We start from the raw sequence: 20,069 nt of genomic DNA on the forward strand, positions 1-20,069 counted from the left end.
ACTGGAGACCCCAGCGGTGGGAAAGAAGGCTGGGGTAGTGATATTGTTTCATAAATCACTCCAGGTCGAGGTGGGGCAGACATGTATGGATGCCGAAGGGAGATATATTCTGGCACAGGTCAAGGTGAATAACACTACCTACCTCATTAGCAACATATATGCCCCTAATGTGTATAGTAAGAAATTCTTCCATTCTCTCATAGGCAAGATACAGCAATTTAATGTGTCGAAGAAGATAATTGGGGGTGATTTCAATGTAGTAGCTGATCCCACCATAGATAAATCACATCATATAGCAGGTGCGATGGGAGGGATAGATAAAGGTATCAATTTGATATGTGGGGCTGTGGGAGTGGTTGATGTGTGGCGGGTTCTTAACCCTACTACTAAAGATTTTACGCACTATTCTAGAGCTCACCACACGCAATCGCGAATAGACTACATACTGATAGATGAAGACAGCTTTGCAGACATCTTAGAGGCAACAATAGATCCCACGATAATTTCGGATCATGCGGCAATATCGATTGAGTTTAAAGATCTGAATTCGCAAAGCAGAGAGTTCAGATGGATATTCCCCTTAGATCTGTATTATGATCAGGATTTTAGGCAATTTATTAGGAGGAAGTGGGAAGAATATGAACTAAATAATGAGTCACATAGGGATACATCAATATTGTTCTGGGAGGCTGGGAAAGCTGTGTTAAGAGGTGAGATCATAGCATACAGTGTCAGAAAGAAAAAACAGAGAGATCGAGAGATCATTAGATTGGGGGAGCAGTTGGTGCAATTGAGGAGGGCATACGGACAAGGGGTAGCAAATCATATCCGAGAGCAACTATTAGCTACTCAGGTAAATTTAAATGAACTGATACATCAGCGAGCCAGAAAATCTGTTGAATATTATAAATATCAATTGCATAGATTTGGGAATAAACCCGGGAAACTCATGGCAGGGCTGGTGAGGAAGATGAAGGGGCAGAGGAGAGTGTTGGGGATCAAGACACAGAGGGGGAACCTAGTGCATAATGACACAGAGATAAGAGATGTATTTAAAGATTATTACGCCAGGCTATATGCCAAAAATGATGATGATGATCTAGACCCTGATATATATTTAGAAAATATTAATAAGACGAAGATCTCAGAACAACAGCAGAGGGAGCTAAATAAACCGATTGAGACGGAGGAGGTCCTCAAAGAAATTAAAGCCAGTGCCTTGCATAAAGCGGCGGGACCAGATGGCTATAGGGCTGAATTCTATAAAATTCTAATGCAGGACATAGGAGGCCCGTTAACAAAGTTCTTTAATAGATCAGTCGAATTAGGTGAACTTCCACGATCTCTGCGATCAGCGGATATTGTGGTGTTCCCAAAACCTGAGAGAGATCCGACCATACCAGACTCATATAGACCAATCTCACTGATTAGTTATGAAGCTAAGTTGCTAGCTAAAATTCTGGCCTCAAGATTGGCAAAAGTGCTACCAAGCATAGTGGCGACCCCTCAGGTGGGATTTATACAGGGGAGACAGAGTGGGAAAAATATTAGACTGATACTGGCATCAATAGAGAATGTGCGCAGAGGGGGTGGAGAATCCTTATTGATCAGTTTCGACGCCGAAAAGGCGTTTGATCGAGTAGAGTGGGAGTTCTTGTTTGCTTCACTAAGAGCGTACGGATTTGAAGGGTACTTTACACAAGCAATATCTATATTATATAAGAATCCTATGGCGAGAGTGCTGGTTAACGGAGCGTACTCTCGAAATTTTGTAATTAATAGAGGTACCAGACAGGGATGCCCTCTGTCTCCCTTACTGTTTGCTATAACGCTAGACCCGTTGATTAGAGACATCATGAGTAACCCTGAGATTGAAGGTATAAATCTGGGAACCAGAGAATTTAAGATATCGGCGTTCGCCGATGACCTTTTGGTTCACCTAGCTAAACCGGAGAGATCGCTGCCGGTATTGATGGAGGTTTTTGAAGAATATGGGGCCTTTTCGGGATTTAAATTGAATTTTCAAAAGTCAGAGGGATTGCCCACAACAACTCGGGTAAGGGAGAAATGGGAGGGTAGGTTCCCATTGAGATGGGCGAACAAAGAATTTAAATACTTAGGCATAACATTGACAAGTGATATGAGTAGCTTATATAGACAGAATATTGACCAGTTACTGCAATATACGCGGCATAGATTAGCAATATGGGAGGGACTGCCCTTAACTTTAAGCGGACGAGTGGGTTTGTTTGCAATGATACTTTTCCCAAAATGGCTGTATGTACTAAGACAATTGCCACTAGTCATACAGACTAAAGATATAAAGAAGATTCGAGGAATGTTGACTAGATTCTGTTGGAGTGGGAAAAAGGCTTAAGTTAAATTGGAATATCTCTATGGGAAAAGATCTGAGGGAGGATTGGGGTTGCCTGACATTAAACAGTATAATTGGGCTTGTCTAGCTAGACACTTAGCAGATTGGATTATGGAAACAGAAGAGCATACGGAATGGAATATTGAGAGTGCACTGTTTAGACCATATCACCCTTATTATATGATGCATGTTGAGAGTACAAAGATACCAAAGGAATGGAAACATCACGTTTTATTGCACCCAATGAGAAGTATATGGCAGTACATATTGAGGAGACTTAATAAAAACCCACGATGTACGGATCTCCTCCCACTGGTTGGGAATGGAGCATTCGAACCAGGGAATACGTGCCCGAACTTTGCCAAGTGGGCACAGGAGGGAGTGGTACTAGTGGCCGATGTTATGCAGGACACGGGAAAGATTATATCAAGAGGAACCTAGAGGGCATGGTGGGAGTAGAGAATGTGGTATGGTATGATTACTGCCAGATCCACAGCTATATTGAGAAACTACATAGGGAAAAATGTGATAGAGGGATATATGAGCTGCTGGTGAATCTGTTTTTACCACAGGGAAGAGAACAGACCACGGTATCCTTACTATATAAACAGTTAAATTTGATAGCCAAGCATCGTAGTTACGAAGCAGTGGCAAGACGATGGTCTGAGGATTTAAAGGTAGAGATCAGCAGTGGAGATATAGTCCAATCTCTAAAGGAGATAGTACATAAAGTGGTGAGTGCCCGATATAGGGAGATACAATTTAGAATTGTTCTGAGGGCATATATGTCTCCCATACAGGCCTATTATGCAGGTAGATTGCAAGAAACACATTGTAGTAAATGTTATTTTCAGAGAGCAACACTGTATCATATGTTTTGGGGATGTTCAGCCATACAAGAGTTCTGGGGTCCAGTGCTGGAATACTGTGAAGCCGTGCTGCACAAGAAGCTTTGGTTAGAGGCTAAAACTGTAGTGCTTGGAGTAAGAGGAAGAGGGTCAACACTACGACATAAAGAAAACATATTTATCTATAAGGTACTAATGGTTGGGAAACAATGTATATTACAACACTGGACACAAGACATAGGGCCCTCCTACTGGCAGTGGAGGAGCTCGCTTCATACCTTGGTGCGAATGGAAGCACGTGCTATGACTAGTAGTCCTAGAAGTAGACAACGTTTTTGGGAAGTCTGGGAACCATATATACAGGCTTTATCAAGCAGAGCTCGCAGCTTATTGGTGAACACACTCATGGGAGAGGAAGGTAGGGGAAGATAAATGGCTCTATATGTTACATGGTTAACGTTGATATAGAATTACATGGTATAGGTACAGGGGGGAGGGGTGGGGGGGGGGGAAAGGGGGGGAAAGGAACATTTAATGAAACCTTTGATGACATTCTAGATTAGATTATGATAAGAAACAAAACGGAAAAAAACAGACGAAGAGTTGTATCAGGTAACTGTTTATTGATTATATTTGCAATTGAATGTAATATCAATACAATAGCTTCTTTTATTATTAAAATAAATACAGAATAGGGGTTGGGGGGAGGGAGGGACAATGTTATATGACAAAATTTGATGGCTGTATGTACTGATAATTGTTTAAGTGATGTTCCACTGAGTTATATACAAATGCTTCGAGATTGACATGTTCCGGTGGCTTTGTACTGTTGGTGTGGTCATCAATAAAAATTGTTAAACATAAATTGGACTTGGGGAAAATCCACTATTTCTGGGATAAGCAGTATAAAATGTTTTGTACTTTTTTTGAGGATTGACCACTGTTGGAAACAGGATGCTGGGCTTGATCGACCTTTGGTCTGTCCCAGTATGGCAATACTTATCTACTTCTTTACTAATCTGTGTTATGTCCTCGCCATTGTGAGGCCCAGTTGACCAGTGTTTGTTTTTGGTGAGCCTGGATGCTAGGGATTCCCCATGTGAGAATATAGAGGCCTTCTTGTCCTCGGAGAAAGTGAAGATACTTACCTGTAGCAGGTATTCTCCAAGGACAGCAGGCTTTATATTCTCACAGTCCCTCCCACTTCCCCTTGAAATTGTCTCCTTTGTAGTTTTTACTTTATTTTTTTTCTATATTATTCAATTGAGGAGATCGTGTTTGCAAGATGGGCATGAAGACACTTGCTCATACACAAAGCGTGGTTCGAACTCCACAAAGTGCTCTTTTTTAGCTTTTGCAAATGCTGGACTGGGCGACATGGATTGGCGTCGCCCACTTCTGAGAATATAAAGCCTGTGGTCCTCGGAGAATACCTGCTACAGGTAAGTATCTTCGTTTTTCCTGTCCAAAAAATGAAGAGAGATGATTATATTGCTGACTATTGTTAAGTTACTGATTTTTACCTCACATCGATTACTGTAATGCATTGTACTTGATAGTCTCTATAAGGGTGATGCACTGACTTCAGGTAATGCAAAATATTGCTGCTATATTGATTTTTAGAGCGAGGAAATATTATTATTATTATAATTATAATTAATGACATTTATATCCCACATTTATCCTAAACAAGTTTGAGTTCATTGTGGTTTACATTAAACATTATTGGATACAGAACAAAGAATAATGCATAAAGTAATTTGTTGTAGGAATCCAATTTTACAATACAGTATCATAAACATACTGGGATAGCTATGGATGTTTAACATTTAGAAAATCTATTATGAATGAGAAATAATACATGAAGCAAAGAGAATGTTAATGGTAAATAACCAATTCTCCGAGGACAAGCAGGCTGCTTGTTCTCACTGATGGGTGACGTCCATGGCAGCCCCTCCAATCGGAAACTTCACTAGCAAAGGCCTTTGCTAGTCCTCGCGCGCCCATGCGCACCGCGCATGCGCGGCCGTCTTCCCGCCCGAACCGGCTCGTGTTCGTCAGTCTTCTTTTGTCCGCGCTCGGTGCGGTCGGGTTTTCGCCGTGTCGTGCCCCGGAAAGTCGACCTCGCGCGTCGTTATTACTTCGTGTTTAAAAAAAAAAAAAAAAAACTCTGTGTGGAAGGAGACTCTCTGGTCTTTTTCCTTCCCGTACTTCCAGTTTTTCGCCCCGGTAAGTTTTCTTTCGTCGTCGGGGTAGGCCGCTTTTAGGCCTCAGGTCGAAGTTTTCTTCCCCTTGTTTTTGTGGTGCCTTTTCCGCCATTTCGACTTTTGATCTCGCTGGCGTGATTTTCCGCCCATGACATCGAAGTCTCCCAGCGGCTTCAAGAAGTGCACCCAGTGCGCCCGGGTCATCTCGCTCATTGATAGGCACGCGTCGTGTCTTCAGTGCTTAGAGGCTGGGCACCGCCCGCAGGCCTGTAGTCTGTGTTCCCTTTTACAAAAGCGGACTCAGGTAGCGAGATTGGCCCAGTGGAACGTTTTGTTCTCGGGCTCTTCGTCGGCATCGGCACCGGGAGGATCCAGTGCATCGACGTCGTCAGCGCCCGGACCTTCATCTTCGCCCCCGACTGCATCGAGTGTATCGAGGCATTGACCCTCTGCATCGGGGCGACATCGGAGGGCCGCGTCGGCGTCGGTGACATCGAGACCTCCTCTTTTGCTGATGTCGTCGGACGGTGGTGCTTCGTTTGGAGCGCAGGTGAGGGCTGTCCATTCCCCTGCTGGTGGCGGTGAGCCTTCGGGTGGGTCTCCTCCTGCCCTGAGGGCTCCCGCGGTACAGCCCCCCCGAGACCGACCTCCTTCGGCCTCGGCCCCGAGGAAGCGACGGTTGGATTCGACGTCCTCCTCGTCGGTACCGGGAAGCTCCGGTGACATGCTTCGCTCCAAGAAATCGAAGAAGCATCGTCACCAGTCTCCTTCCCGTGTCGGCACCGAGAGCTCTGGGTCGCCGAGGGAGTCGGCACCCAGTAGGCATCGGCACCGAGAGGACCGCTCACCCTCTGTTCAGGAGGTGTCGATGCGCTCCACTCTGGACAGCCCGGAACAGCCTCCACGCCCGGAACAGGTTTTGACATCGACTCCTGCATCGACATCGATGTCTTTCTCCACAGCCGCTCTGCACGAGAGCCTCCGGGCCGTTCTCCCAGAGATCCTGGGGGAGCTGTTGCGCCCTACCCCTCCGGTACCGGGGGTGCTTGCGCCACCGGTACCGTCGAGTGAGGCGCCGGCTGGTCCCATGCCCGAGGTGAGGCCTTCCGCATCGGTTCCGCGTGCGGCACCGACTGCGGTCGCCTCCCAGGAAGGCTCCCCGACTACATCGGCGGAGGGAGCTTCGCCGATGCGGGCGAGAGAGTCTACCTCTCGACGCTCCCATCGTGGACGTGGCTCCACGGAGTCGAGTCGGGCACGGTTGCAGACACAGGTCCGTGAACTTGTGTCTGACACCGAGGGTGAGGCCTCGTGGGAAGACGAAGGAGACATCAGATATTTCTCTGACGAGGAGTCTGAGGGTCTTCCTTCCGATCCCACTCCCTCTCCTGAAAGACAGCTTTCTCCTCCCGAGAGTCTGTCTTTCGCTTCCTTTGTCCGGGAGATGTCTACGGCCATCCCCTTCCTGGTGGTTGTGGAGGACGAGCCCAGGGCTGAAATGTTTGAGCTCCTGGACTATCCTTCTCCACCTAAGGAAGCGTCCACAGTACCCATGCATCATGTCCTAAAAAAGACATTGCTGGCGAACTGGACCAAGCCTCTAACTAACCCCCACATTCCCAAGAAGATCGAGTCCCAGTACCGGATCCATGGGGACCCAGAGCTGATGCGCACTCAGTTGCCTCACGACTCTGGAGTTGTGGATTTGGCCCTAAAGAAGGCCAAGAGTTCTAGGGAGCATGCTTCGGCGCCCCCGGGCAAGGACTCTAGAACCTTGGACTCCTTTGGGAGGAAGGCCTACCATTCTTCTATGCTCGTGGCCAAAATTCAGTCTTACCAGCTCTACACGAGCATACACATGCGGAACAATGTGCGGCAGTTGGCGGGCTTGGTGGATGCGCTCCCCCCTGAGCAAGCCAAGCCTTTTCAGGAGGTGGTCAGGCAGCTGAAGGCGTGCAGAAAATTCCTGGCCAGAGGGGTGTATGACACCTTTGATGTTGCGTCCAGGGCCGCTGCTCAAGGTGTGGTGATGCGCAGACTCTCATGGCTGTGTGCCTCCGACCTGGAGAATAGAATCCAGCAGCGGATTGCGGACTCGCCTTGCCGTGCGGATAATATTTTTGGAGAGAAAGTCGAACAGGTGGTAGAGCAGCTCCACCAGCGGGACACCGCATTCGACAAGTTCTCCCGCCGGCAGCCTTCAGCCTCTACCTCTACAGGTAGAAGATTTTTTTGGGGAAGAAAGACTGTTCCCTACTCTTCTGGCAAGCGTAGGTACAATCCTCCTTCTCGACAGCCTGCGGCCCAGGCTAAGCCCCAGCGCGCTCGCTCTCGTCAGCAGCGTGCGACTCAGCAAGGCCCCTCGGCTCCCCAGCAAAAGCAAGGGACGAGCTTTTGACTGGCTCCAGCAGAGCATAGCCGACATCCAAGTGTCAGTGCCGGGCGACCTGCCAGTCGGAGGGAGGTTGAAAGCTTTTCACCAAAGGTGGCCTCTCATAACCTCCGATCAGTGGGTTCTCCAAATAGTCCGGCAAGGATACACCCTCAATTTGGCCTCAAAACCTCCAAATTGTCCACCGGGAGCTCAGTCTTACAGCTTCCAGCACAAGCAGGTACTTGCAGAGGAACTCTCTGCCCTTCTCAGCGCCAATGCGGTCGAGCCCGTGCCATCCGGGCAAGAAGGGCTGGGATTCTATTCCAGGTACTTCCTTGTGGAAAAGAAAACAGGGGGGATGCGTCCCATCCTAGACCTAAGGGCCCTGAACAAACATCTGGTCAAAGAAAAGTTCAGGATGCTTTCCCTGGGCACCCTTCTTCCCATGATTCAGGAAAACGATTGGCTATGCTCTCTGGACTTGAAGGACGCCTACACTCACATCCCGATACTGCCAGCTCACAGACAGTATCTGCGATTTCAGCTGGGCACACCTCACTTCCAGTACTGTGTGCTACCCTTTGGGCTCGCCTCTGAGCCCAGAGTGTTCACAAAGTGCTTGGCTGTAGTTGCAGCGGCACTTCGCAGGCTGGGGGTGCACATGTTCCCATATCTCGACGATTGGCTGGTGAAGAACACATCCGAGGCAGGGGCCCTGCAGTCCATGCAGATGACTATTCGCCTCCTGGAGCTACTGGGGTTTGTGATAAATTATCCAAAGTCCCATCTTCTCCCAGTGCAGAAACTCGAATTCATAGGAGCTCTGCTGGATTCTCGGACGGCTCGCGCCTATCTCCCAGAGGCGAGAGCCAACAACTTGTTGTCCCTCGTCTCGCGGGTGCGAGCGTCACAGCAGATCACAGCTCGGCAGATGTTGAGATTGCTGGGCCACATGGCCTCCACAGTTCATGTGACTCCCATGGCCCGCCTTCACATGAGATCTGCTCAATGGACCCTAGCTTCCCAGTGGTTTCAGGCTGCTGGGGATCTAGAAGACGTGATCCACCTGTCCACGAGTTTTCTCAAATCCCTGTATTGGTGGACGATTTGGTCCAATCTGACTCTGGGACGTCCTTTCCAAATTCCTCAGCCGCAAAAAGTGCTGACCACGGATGCGTCTCTGCTGGGATGGGGAGCTCATGTCGATGGGCTTCACACCCAAGGAAGCTGGTCCCTCCAGGAACGCGATCTGCAGATCTATCTTCTGGATTTACGAGCGATCTGGAACGCTCTGAAGGCTTTCAGAGATCGGCTGTCCCACCCAATTATCCAAATTCAGACAGACAACCAGGTTGCCATGTATTACGTCAACAAGCAGGGGGGCACCGGATCTCGCCCCCTGTATCAGGAAGCCGTCAGCATGTGGCTCTGGGCTCGCTGTCACGGCATGGTGCTCCAAGCCACATATCTGGCAGGCGTAAACAACAGTCTGGCCGACAGGTTGAGCAGGATTATGCAACCTCACGAGTGGTCGCTCAATTTCCGTGTAGTGCGGCAGATCTTCCAGGTGTGGGGCACCCCCTTGGTAGATCTCTTCGCATCTCGAGCCAACCACAAAGTCCCTCAGTTCTGTTCCAGGCTTCAGGCTCACGGCAGACTGGTATCGGATGCCTTCCTCCTGGACTGGGGGGAGGGTCTGCTGTATGCTTATCCTCCCATACCTCTGGTGGGGAAGACTTTGTTGAAACTCAAGCAAGACCGAGGCACCATGATTCTGATTGCTCCTTTTTGGCCGCGTCAGATCTGGTTCCATCTTCTTCTGGAGTTGTCCTCTGAAGAACCGTGGAGATTGGAGTGTTTTCCGACCCTCATCACGCAGGACGAAGGGGCGCTTCTGCATCCCAGCCTCCGGTCTCTGGCTCTCACGGCCTGGATGTTGAGAGCGTAGACTTTGCCTCTTTGGGCCTGTCAGAGGGTGTCTCCCGCATCTTGCTTGCTTCCAGGAAAGATTCCTCTAAGAGGAGTTACTTCTTTCCATGGAGGAGGTTTGCCGTCTGGTGTGACAGCAAGGCCCTAGATCCTCGCTCTTGTCCTACACAGACCCTGCTTGAATACCTTCTGCACTTGTCTGAGTCTGGTCTCAAGACCAACTTTGTAAGGGTTCACCTTAGTGCAATCAGTGCATACCATTACCGTGTGGAAGGTAAGCCGATCTCAGGACAGCCTTTAGTTGTTCGCTTCATGAGAGGTTTGCTTTTGTCAAAGCCCCCTGTCAAGCCTCCTACAGTGTCATGGGATCTCAATGTCGTTCTCACCCAGCTGATGAAACCTCCTTTTGAGCCACTGAATTCCTGCCATCTGAAGTACTTGACCTGGAAGGTCATTTTCTTGGTGGCAGTTACTTCAGCTCGTAGAGTCAGTGAGCTTCAGGCCCTGGTAGCCCAGGCCCCTTACACAAAATTTCATTATAACAGAGTAGTCCTCCGCACTCACCCTAAGTTCTTGCCAAAGGTCGTGTCGGAGTTCCATCTGAACCAGTCAATTGTCTTGCCAACATTCTTTCCCCGTCCTCATTCCTGCCCTGCTGAACGTCAGCTGCACACATTGGACTGCAAGAGAGCATTGGCCTTCTATCTGGAGCGGACACAGCCCAACAGACAGTCCGCCCAATTGTTTGTTTCTTTTGATCCCAACAGAAGGGGAGTGGCTGTGGGGAAACGCACCATATCCAATTGGCTAGCAGATTGCATTTCCTTCACTTACGCCCAGGCTGGGCTGGCTCTTGAGGGTCATGTCACGGCTCATAATGTTAGAGCCATGGCTGCGTCGGTAGCCCACTTGAAGTTCGCCACTATTGAAGAGATTTGCGAAGCTGTGACGTGGTCATCTGTCCACACATTCACATCTCATTACTGCCTGCAGCAGGATACCCGACGCGACAGTCGGTTCGGGCAGTCAGTGCTTCACAACCTGTTCGGGCTTTAGGATCCAACTCCACCCCCCGAGGGCCCTGTTTGTTCTGTTCCAGGCTGCACTCTCAGTTAGTTGGTAAATTTTTTAGGTCAATCTCAGTTATGTCCTCGCCGTTGCGAGGCCCAATTCACCATGGTTGTTGTTTTGAGTGAGCCTGGGGGCTAGGGATACCCCATCAGTGAGAACAAGCAGCCTGCTTGTCCTCGGAGAAAGCGAATGCTTCATACCTGTAGAAGGTATTCTCCGAGGACAGCAGGCTGATTGTTCTCACAAACCCGCCCGCCTCCCCTTTGGAGTTGTGTCTTCCCTTGCTTTGTCTTGCTATATATGGGACTGACGAACACGAGCCGGTTCGGGCGGGAAGACCGCCGCGCATGCGCGGTGCGCATGGGCACGCGAGGACTAGCAAAGGCCTTTGCTAGTGAAGTTTCCGATTGGAGGGGCTGCCGTGGACGTCATCCATCAGTGAGAACAATCAGCCTGCTGTCCTCGGAGAATACCTTCTACAGGTATGTAGCATTCGCTTTCAGGTAATAATTGTTTGAGATATGGTTGTTAAAATATCATAGAATGACTCCATTATTATTAATGAGATTGCATTGGCTGCCATTTCAGGCCTTGTTTTTTTAAGTGGCTTGTGTAATTTTTAACGCATTTGAAGGTTTCAGCCCAGAGTATTTTTTATACTCTTTCCTTATGCACATCTGAAAGGTCATTGAGTTTGCACTGTTTATGTGAATTTCCATCTAGCAGAGGTATTCGATTTAAATGAATTTTTGAGACTTTCTTCCATTTTCAAGTAACTAAGCTTTCAAATGTATTCCCTTTATATTTGAGGCAAATTTCTTATCTGAGCTTTCATTGGGCTATGAAAACTTTCTATTTTGCAAAATATTATGCTACTGATAATTAAGTTTTATTTTAGTAGCTGATATTGTTTGTCTTGTAGATCTTGGCGTATGCACCAGTCTTACTTTGTATATGTTGCTTAGAACTTAAATATTGGGGATTAGGTGACTAACAAGTATTTTGAATATAATAGAATAATATTATGGTATGACAAGATGATTTTGTGTTTTTTTCCAGCTGTTTTTCTTCTTTATGTATGTTTTATTGTAACACATCTAGATAATAGGCGGGCTAGAAATGTACAGATAAATATGTTTAGGTGGATGTGGACTTGAAAGCAATAAGAGAGAGGATTCCTCACCTAGTGCTGGTACTATACATGTACTTTTGTTAACTCTTTCAGGGACAGTCCTGATGTTCTAGAATACATTCCTAGTCTCCCTGGACAAGCCAGGTAGGAACTTGGCTATTTTATTTCTGTTGTGTTTGTTCTGGTTTTTGAATTCATCCCTATATCTGCTTCATTCTCTGCTCCACTGCACATGCAGTGGCCTAAAGAAAGCCCCTTCTGATTATATATAGCCAGTAGGGGACAGTGACAGACTTACTTTTCAGTTATGGAAGATGCCTCCTGTGGCCTGGGAGTAGGATTAAGGTGGCAATAATCAGCCGCGGGACTGGTGGTTGGGAGGCGGGAAGTACTGCTGGGTAGACTTGTACGGTCTGTGCCCTGAATAAGGCAGGTAAAAATCAAGGTAAGGTATACACATATGAGTTTGTCTTGTTGGGCAGACTGGATGGACCGTGCAGGTCGTCTTCTGCTGTCATCTACTATGTTACTATGTTATGTAATTCATGCAAATCTGTAGATTTCCAAGTTTGGAGGTAATCAAAGTTCAGTTTATTTGATTGTGTTTATCTGTGTAACATTTTGGGCTGATTGTTGTCTGCCTCCCTCCTCTATGAGGAAAGATGGACAGTCAGACTGAGGGGGAGATTGCATTGCGAATCTCCATGCATCATTTCCAGTACATACTTGAACTTGCTTCAAGTTAGCCACAAAAGTATATGATACTTTGTATGCCCCTATTCTGTACACCAGAGGGTAACTTCCTTTTCATTTTACTGGACAAGTCCAAACCAATGTATTATGCTACCCTACCAGCAGATGGAGACATTGAAGCTGAACTGATTTTACCAGATATGGAGTGGTGCAGACTTGGTGGAGCTGAGGGAGACAGAGAGGTACATAGAGGAGACCTACAGGGATGTGGTAGAGAAGTCCCACCTCCAGTCTGGTAGCCCTTGTGCTACCTTGGAGGAGGAAGGTCTCCTAGAAGGAGAGCATCACCCTGGTGAAGTAGGAAGTACTCCTGTAGCCAGGACCTGCCCACCAGGGGATGTACTGTCCTCTTGCACTGAGGATATGTCTCCAAGTGCTGCCCAGGAGGGGAAGGTTAGGACAGCTGTTGTAGTTGGTGATTTGATCATTAGGCATATAGATAGCTGGGTGGCTGGTGGACGTGAGGATCACCTGGTGACTTGCCTGCCTGGTGCGAAGGTGGCGGACCTCACGTGTCACCTAGATAGGATTTTAGATAGTGCTGGGGAGGAGTCGGCTGTCTTGGTATATGTGGGTACCAATGACATAGGCAAATGTGGGAGACAGGTTTTGGAAGCCAAATTTAGGCTCTTAGGTAGAAAGCTCAAATCCAGATCCTCTAGGATAGCATTTTCTGAAATGCTACCTGTTCCACGCGCAGGGCCCAAGAGACAGGCAGAGCTCCGGAGTCTCAATGCGTGGATGAGATGATGGTGCAGGGAGGAGGGTTTTAGATTTGTTAGGAACTGGGCAACATTTTGGGGAAGGTGGAGCCTATTCCGAAAAGATGGGCTCCACCTTAACCAGGGTGGGACCAGGCTGCTGGGATCGGCATTTAAAAAGGAGATAGAGCAGCTTTTAAACTAGAAATGGGGGGAAGGCCGACAGTCGCTCAAAAGCGCATGGTTCGGGATAAGGTATCTTTCAAAGATATCACCAAAACAGGGAAGATAGGGTATCCTGATAGTGAGGTTGCAAAAGAGACTGTAGTAGATCAGGTGTCCCTAAATAAAATAAAAATCAGACAAAAGATTGCAAATTAGTACTGTCAAGTACTAAGCATGATATAAATAGGAGCAACAAACACAGTTTGAAATGTCTATATGCGAATGCCAGGGGCCTAAGAAATAAGTTGGGAGAGTTAGAATATATTGCACTAAATGAAAAATTAGATATAATAGGCATCTCTGACACCTGGTGGAAGGAGGATAACCAGTGGGACACTGTCATACCGGGGTACAAATTATATCATAGTGATAGGGTGGATCGAATTGGTGGAGGGGTAGCATTGTATATTAACGAGAGCCTTGAATCAAATAGATTGAAAATTCTGCAGGAAACAGAACACGTCTTGGAATCACTGTGGATTGAAATTCCATGTGTAAAGGGGAAAAGGATAATGATAGGAGTGTACTACCGTCTGCCTGGCCAGGATGAACAGGCGGATGCAGAAATGTTAAAGGAAATTAGGGACGCAAACAGACTGGGCAACACAATAATAATGGGTGATTTCAATTACCATGATATTGACTGGGTAAATGTAACATCGGAACACGCTAGGGAGGTAAAATTCCTTGATGAAATCAAGGACAGCTTTATGGAGCAGCTGGTACAGTAACCGACGAGAGAAGGAAAAATTCTAGACCTAGTCCTAGTGGAGCACATGATCTGGTGCAGGAGGTAATGGTGCTGGGGCCGCTTGATAACAGTGATCATAATATGATTGGATTTGATATTAGCTTTGAAGTAAGTATACATAGGAAATCAAATACGTTAGCGTTTAACTTTAAAAAAGGAGACTATGATAAAATAAGAAGTACGGTGAAAAGAAAACTTAGAGGAGCGACTGCGAAGGTCAAAAATTTACATCAGGCGTGGATGCTGTTCAAAAACACCATCCTGGAAGCCCAGGCCAAATATATTCTGTGTATTAAAAAAGGAGGACAGAAGACCAAATGACAGCCGGCGTGGTTAAATAGTGAGGCGAAGGAAGCTGTTAGAGCTAAAAGAAAATCCTTCAGAAAATGGAAGAAGGAACTGACTGAAAATAATAAGAAACGGCATAAGGAATGTCAAGTCAAATGCAAAGCGCTGATAAGGAAAGCTAAGAGGGACTTCGAAAAAAAAGATTGCGTTGGAGGCAAAAATACATGTTAAAAATGTTTTTAGGTATATTAAAAGCAGGAAGCCGGCAAAAGAATCGGTTGGACCGCTAGATGACCGAGGAGTAAAAAGGGCGATCAGGGAAGACAAAGCAGTAGCGGAGAGATTAAATGAATTCTTTGCTTCGGTCTTCACCGAGAAAGATTTGGGTGGGATACTGGTGCCGGAAATGGTATTCGAAGCTGACGAGTCAGAGAGACTTAATGAATTCTCTGTAAACCTGGAGGATGTAATGGGGCAGTTCTACAAACTGAAGAGTAGCAAATCTCCTGGACCGGATGGTATTCATCCCAGAGTACTGGTAGAACTGAAAAATGAGCTTGCGGAGCTATTGTTAGAAATATGTAATTAATCCTTAAAATCGAGTGTGGTACCAGAAGATTGGAGGGTGGCAAATGTAACGCTGATTTTTAAAAAAGGTTCCAGAGGAGATCCGGGAAATTATTGACCGGTGAGTCTGACGTCGGTGCTGGGTAAAATGGTAGAGACTACTATTAAGAACAAAATTACAGAGCATATTCAAAAGCATGGATTAGTGAGACAAAGTCAACATGGATTTAGTGAAGGGAAATCTTGCCTCACCAATCTACTACATTTCTTTGAAGGGGTGAACAAACGTGGATAAAGGGGAACCGGTTGATATTGTTTATCTGGATTTTCAGAAGGCGTTTGACAAAGTACCTCATGAAAGACTCAAGAGGAAATTGGAGAGTCATGGGATTGGAGGTAGTGTTCTATTGTGGATTAAAAAACTGGTTAAAAGATAGAAAACAGAGTAGGATTAAATGGTCAGTATTCTCAATGGAGAAGGGTACTTAGTGGTGTTCCCCAGGGCTCTGTGCTGGGACCGCTGCTTTTTAACGTATTTATAAATGACCTAGAGATGGGAGTAACTAGTGAAGTAATTAAATTTGCTGATGACACAAAGTTATTCAAAGTCGTTAAATCGCAGGAGGATTGTGAAAAATTACAAGAGGACCATACGAGACTGGGAGACTGGGCGTCTAAGTAGCAGATGACGTTTAATGTGAGCAAGTGCAAAGTGATGCATGTGGGAAAGAGGAACCCAAATTATAGCTACGTCATGCAAGGTTCCACGTTAGGCGTCACGGACCAAGAAAAGAATCTAGGTGTTGTCGTCGATGATACGTTGAAACCTTCTGCTTAGTGTGCTGCTGCGGCTAAGAAAGCAAATAGAATGTTAGGTATTATTAGGAAAGGAATGGAAAACAAAAATGAGGATGTTATAATGCCTTTGTATCGCTCCATGGTGCAACCGCACCTCGAATATTGTGTTCAATTCTGGTCGCCACATCTCAAAAAAGATATAGTGGAATTGGAAAAGGTGCAGAGAAGAGCGACGAAAATGATAGCAGGGATGGGACGACTTCCCTATGAGGAAAGGCTAAAGCGGCTAGGGTTCTTCAGCTTGGAGAGAAGGCGGCTGAGGGGAGATATGATAGAGGTCTATAAAATAATGAGTGGAGTTGAACGGGTAGTTGTGAAGCATCTGTTCACGCTTTCCAAAAATACTAGGACTAGGGGGCATGCGATGAAGCTACAATGTAGTAAATTTAAAATGAATCTGAGAAAATGTTTCTTCACTCAATGTGTAATTAAACTCTGGAATTCGTTGCCAGAGAATGTGGTAAAGGCGGTTAGCTTAGCGGAGTTTAAAAAATGTTTGGACGGCTTCCTAATGGAAAAGTCCATAGTTCTTTATTAAATGGACTTGGGGAAAATCCACTATTTCTGGGATAAGCAGTATAAAATGTTTTGTACATTTTTGGGATCTTGCTGGGTATCTGTGACCTGGATCGGCCACTGTTGGAAATAGGATGCTGGGCTTGATGGACCTTTGGTCTTTCCCAATATGGCAATACTTATGTACTTTTCCTCTAGTAGATGGTACGGGTTGGACTGGTGTAGCAGGTCTCTTCAGTACAGGGCTGATTCCTAGAGTGCAGTCCACAGTCTGTGGTTTAGTGGTATAGTCCCTTCGCCAATGTTGGTTCCCAGGAATCTCTACATCGACCTTTACCTAGTTGAGTCTGGAGGTGGTTGTCCATCCGCAGCTAGGAGCTATACCCTACTGACTTTCGTTTGGTGTGGCTGTCTGGCAGAGCTTCCTTTAGGGCCTCTGCAAGTGGGAGATAAGTACTTTTTATTTTTCTCTCTCTCTCCCCCCCCCCCCCCCTCGGGCCATTGTCTCTCCACACACCCCTATCTCTTTCTTACTCCACCACAGTCCTGTAATGTTTAAGTTGGTTGCTGAAGGCAGCAGCAGCAGTATGACAGGCTGCAGTCCTTGGGTCTTCCCTCTGCCGTGTCCTGCCTCCTCTGATGCAATTTCTTGTGGGCAGGCTGCAACAGAAGGAAGACCCAGGGGCTGGCCAAAGGCAACTTGTCATGCTGCTGTTGCTGGAAACTGATCCAAATTTTACAGCACTGTGGGGGAGAGAGGGAGCGCTGGACATGGAGACAGGACCTGGGAGGGGGTAGGGGGAAGAAGGTGGGAGTAGGAAAAAAGAGAAGGCTTCACCTTTAGATCAGGTGAGGTCATAGGCTGGTTATTTTGGTGCCCTTAATCACAGGCATCCTGTGCTACTGCCTCACCTGGTCCAGTGTTTAAGCCGGCCCTGGATTTCTGCGTATTTACAAAAAACGAGATCTCTGTTCCTAGCTGCTTAGCAGGTCATATTGCTATCAGTTTGATAAACTTCACAGGAGGCAAGCAAAAGGAGTGTGCCCAGGCAAATGTGGAGAGGATTCTCCATCTCTGGTGAGTTTGTGTGGGGGTGTGAAGAGGAAGATACCTGGGAAGGGGGTGAGCCAACAGCAATTTGTGATTTTTCATACCAGGTTGTAGGTGCTATGGGGCTTGTGGGAGCCACTGGGTGAAAAGTGCTGCTGGTTGCTACTGCCCTGTTTGTGACAGGGGTACAGTATTTTCATTTCTGGAGCCTAGTACTTGTGGTACTCTGTACACCCCTCCTCCCCCATGACACTTTTGGTGGCTCTGAATTTTCATTTCCAGAGCCCAGTACTTGTGGTACTCTGTACACCTCCCCCCTTCCCCACCAATGACACTTTTGGTGGCTCCGATTGTGGAGCTATTGGCAGAATGTTAGCCATTTTAAGTGCAGACTTCCGAATTCTGGCCAGGTTTCAGTGTTTGAAGAGAGCCCCTTTCATCCCTGCTGGATTTGGGGCCTCGGTTTGGTCAGGCCCTTATACAGATTGCCTTTAGAGAGTACTCTAGGGGCCCACCTATGGCTAGAAGGCCACAGAGTGTGTTGGATGTCCTGGGCCCTCACACAGCACCATTTAGGCTGCTAAGCATCTCCAGTAGTGAAACAGACCCTGATCGCATCTGTGTTGACTCCGAAGGCCACCTGGGCTGAGGACAAGGATGAAGATAATGCTTTGCCAGTGGAAGGGACATCCTCGAGCTAGAAGAACTCATTCCAGAAGAGGAAGATGACTCCCTGAGGGTTCAACCTTTCAAGTGTGATGAGTTGTTTTTCATTAAACAGGTGGTCTCGGAGTTCCACATCATTGCAGGAGGAGATCTTGGTTGGGGATCCCATTTTGAAAGAGAGATTGGAGCCTTCTAAAGCCCTTTCTCCTCACAGAGCTCTTTTTTTTTTTTTTTTTTAAATTTATATGGAGTCTTTATTGAAAAAATGAGAATGCAATGAACAAAGGATACTGCATAATATGATAACAAGACATAATTATACAAGAAAATATAGTCCCAATGACTCCAACATCACTCACATGAAAATACCTTTCAACATTTTAACTAGAATATTAATTCCAATTCTATCAATAACTCAAACATGAACTTGAAGTTTATGAATTGTTTTATGAAGTAAACGTTTCCCCCCTCTCCATCCTCCTCTATCCCAATCAATGTACAAAACTCTCCCTCCCCTACCCCCTCCCCCTTTAGCGTTTACAATGTTTTAGGAAGGGCTCCCATAGTGCTTCCCACTTCGCCTCCGTATGACCTCGCACAGCCCGAGGTCTCTCCATTTCACATATGAACCATAGTTTGTTTAACCATCGCGTCAAAGGAGGGACTTTCGTAGATTTCCAATAGGCAGCAAGCACAACTCTTGCCGCCACCAATGCCTGCCTGGTCAGTAAGGCCTGAGACTGAGTCAGTCCCAGTGGTTTTTTTTGCGAATATGAAACACTCTGGAGATCACTTAATGGGCCTTTTAAACCAAGTCTGCAATCTGTATTGTATTGCTTTCCAGTAGGCCCTAATTTTAAAGCAAGACCACCAAATGTGGCCCATCATGCCCTTTTGACCACAGTCACGCCAGCACAGTGGTGAAACTCCAGGAAACATATGGTGTAATCTAGCCTCAGTTAAATACCACCGGTAAAGCACTTTAATTACATTCTCCTGAAACGGGACTGAAATGGAAATCTTGGACCAATTGTTCTCAAAAAGTAACCAATCCCCCTCCTCAATAGTCACCCCCAGTTCCTGCTGCCACCGCTCCCTATGTACGTGAGCGCACAAGCACCCTCCATGCTGGGAAAAGACCAAAGGTCCATCAAGCCCAGCACTCTGTTTCCGACAGCGGCCAATCCAGGCCCCAAGAACCTGGCAAAAACCCAAAATTTAATAACGATCAATGGACTTTTCCTTCAGGAATCTATCCAGACCCCCTTTAAACTCAGCAAGACCAACTGCCGTCACTACTTTCTCCGGCAATGAGTTCCAGAGTCTAACTATGCGCTGAGGAAAGAAAAACTTTCTCAGATTTGTTTTAAACCTACCACATTCTAATTTCATCTTGTGTCCCCTAGTTCTATTATTGTTAGAAAGTGTAAACAAACGCTTCACATCAGGCCGCTCTACCCCACTCATTATTTTGTACACCTCTATCATATCACCCCTCAGCCGCCTTTTCTCCAGGCTAAAGAGTCCTAGCCGTCTTAACCTCTCCTCATAGGGTAGTCATCCCATCCCTTTTATCATTTTTGTCGCCCTTCTCTGCACCTTCTCCAATTCCTTTATATCTTTTTTGAGATGAGGTGACCAGAACTGAACACAGTACTCCAGGTGCGGTCGCACCATGGAGCGATATAACGGCATTATAACATCCTCATGTTTGTTTTCCATCCCTTTTCTAATAATACTCAACATTCTGTTCGCCTT

At 46.6% G+C, this 20,069-nt stretch overlaps 1 protein-coding gene across 4 annotated transcripts in view; it reads left to right on the plus strand.

The window, feature by feature from the left end:
* ALAD (aminolevulinate dehydratase) overlaps positions 1 to 20,069 on the plus strand; it is a 587,381-nt gene that overhangs the window by 132,298 nt on the left and 435,014 nt on the right. For all 4 annotated transcript variants that reach the window (XM_030206252.1, XM_030206256.1, XM_030206255.1 and 1 more), the window contains exon 3: positions 12,029 to 12,079. In XM_030206252.1, coding sequence (XP_030062112.1) covers positions 12,029 to 12,079 — 51 coding nt within the window. The remainder of the gene's footprint in view (positions 1 to 12,028; positions 12,080 to 20,069) is intronic.

This window comes from Microcaecilia unicolor, chromosome 6, assembly GCF_901765095.1.
Source record: "Microcaecilia unicolor chromosome 6, aMicUni1.1, whole genome shotgun sequence".
Taxonomy (NCBI): Eukaryota; Metazoa; Chordata; class Amphibia; order Gymnophiona; family Siphonopidae; genus Microcaecilia; species Microcaecilia unicolor.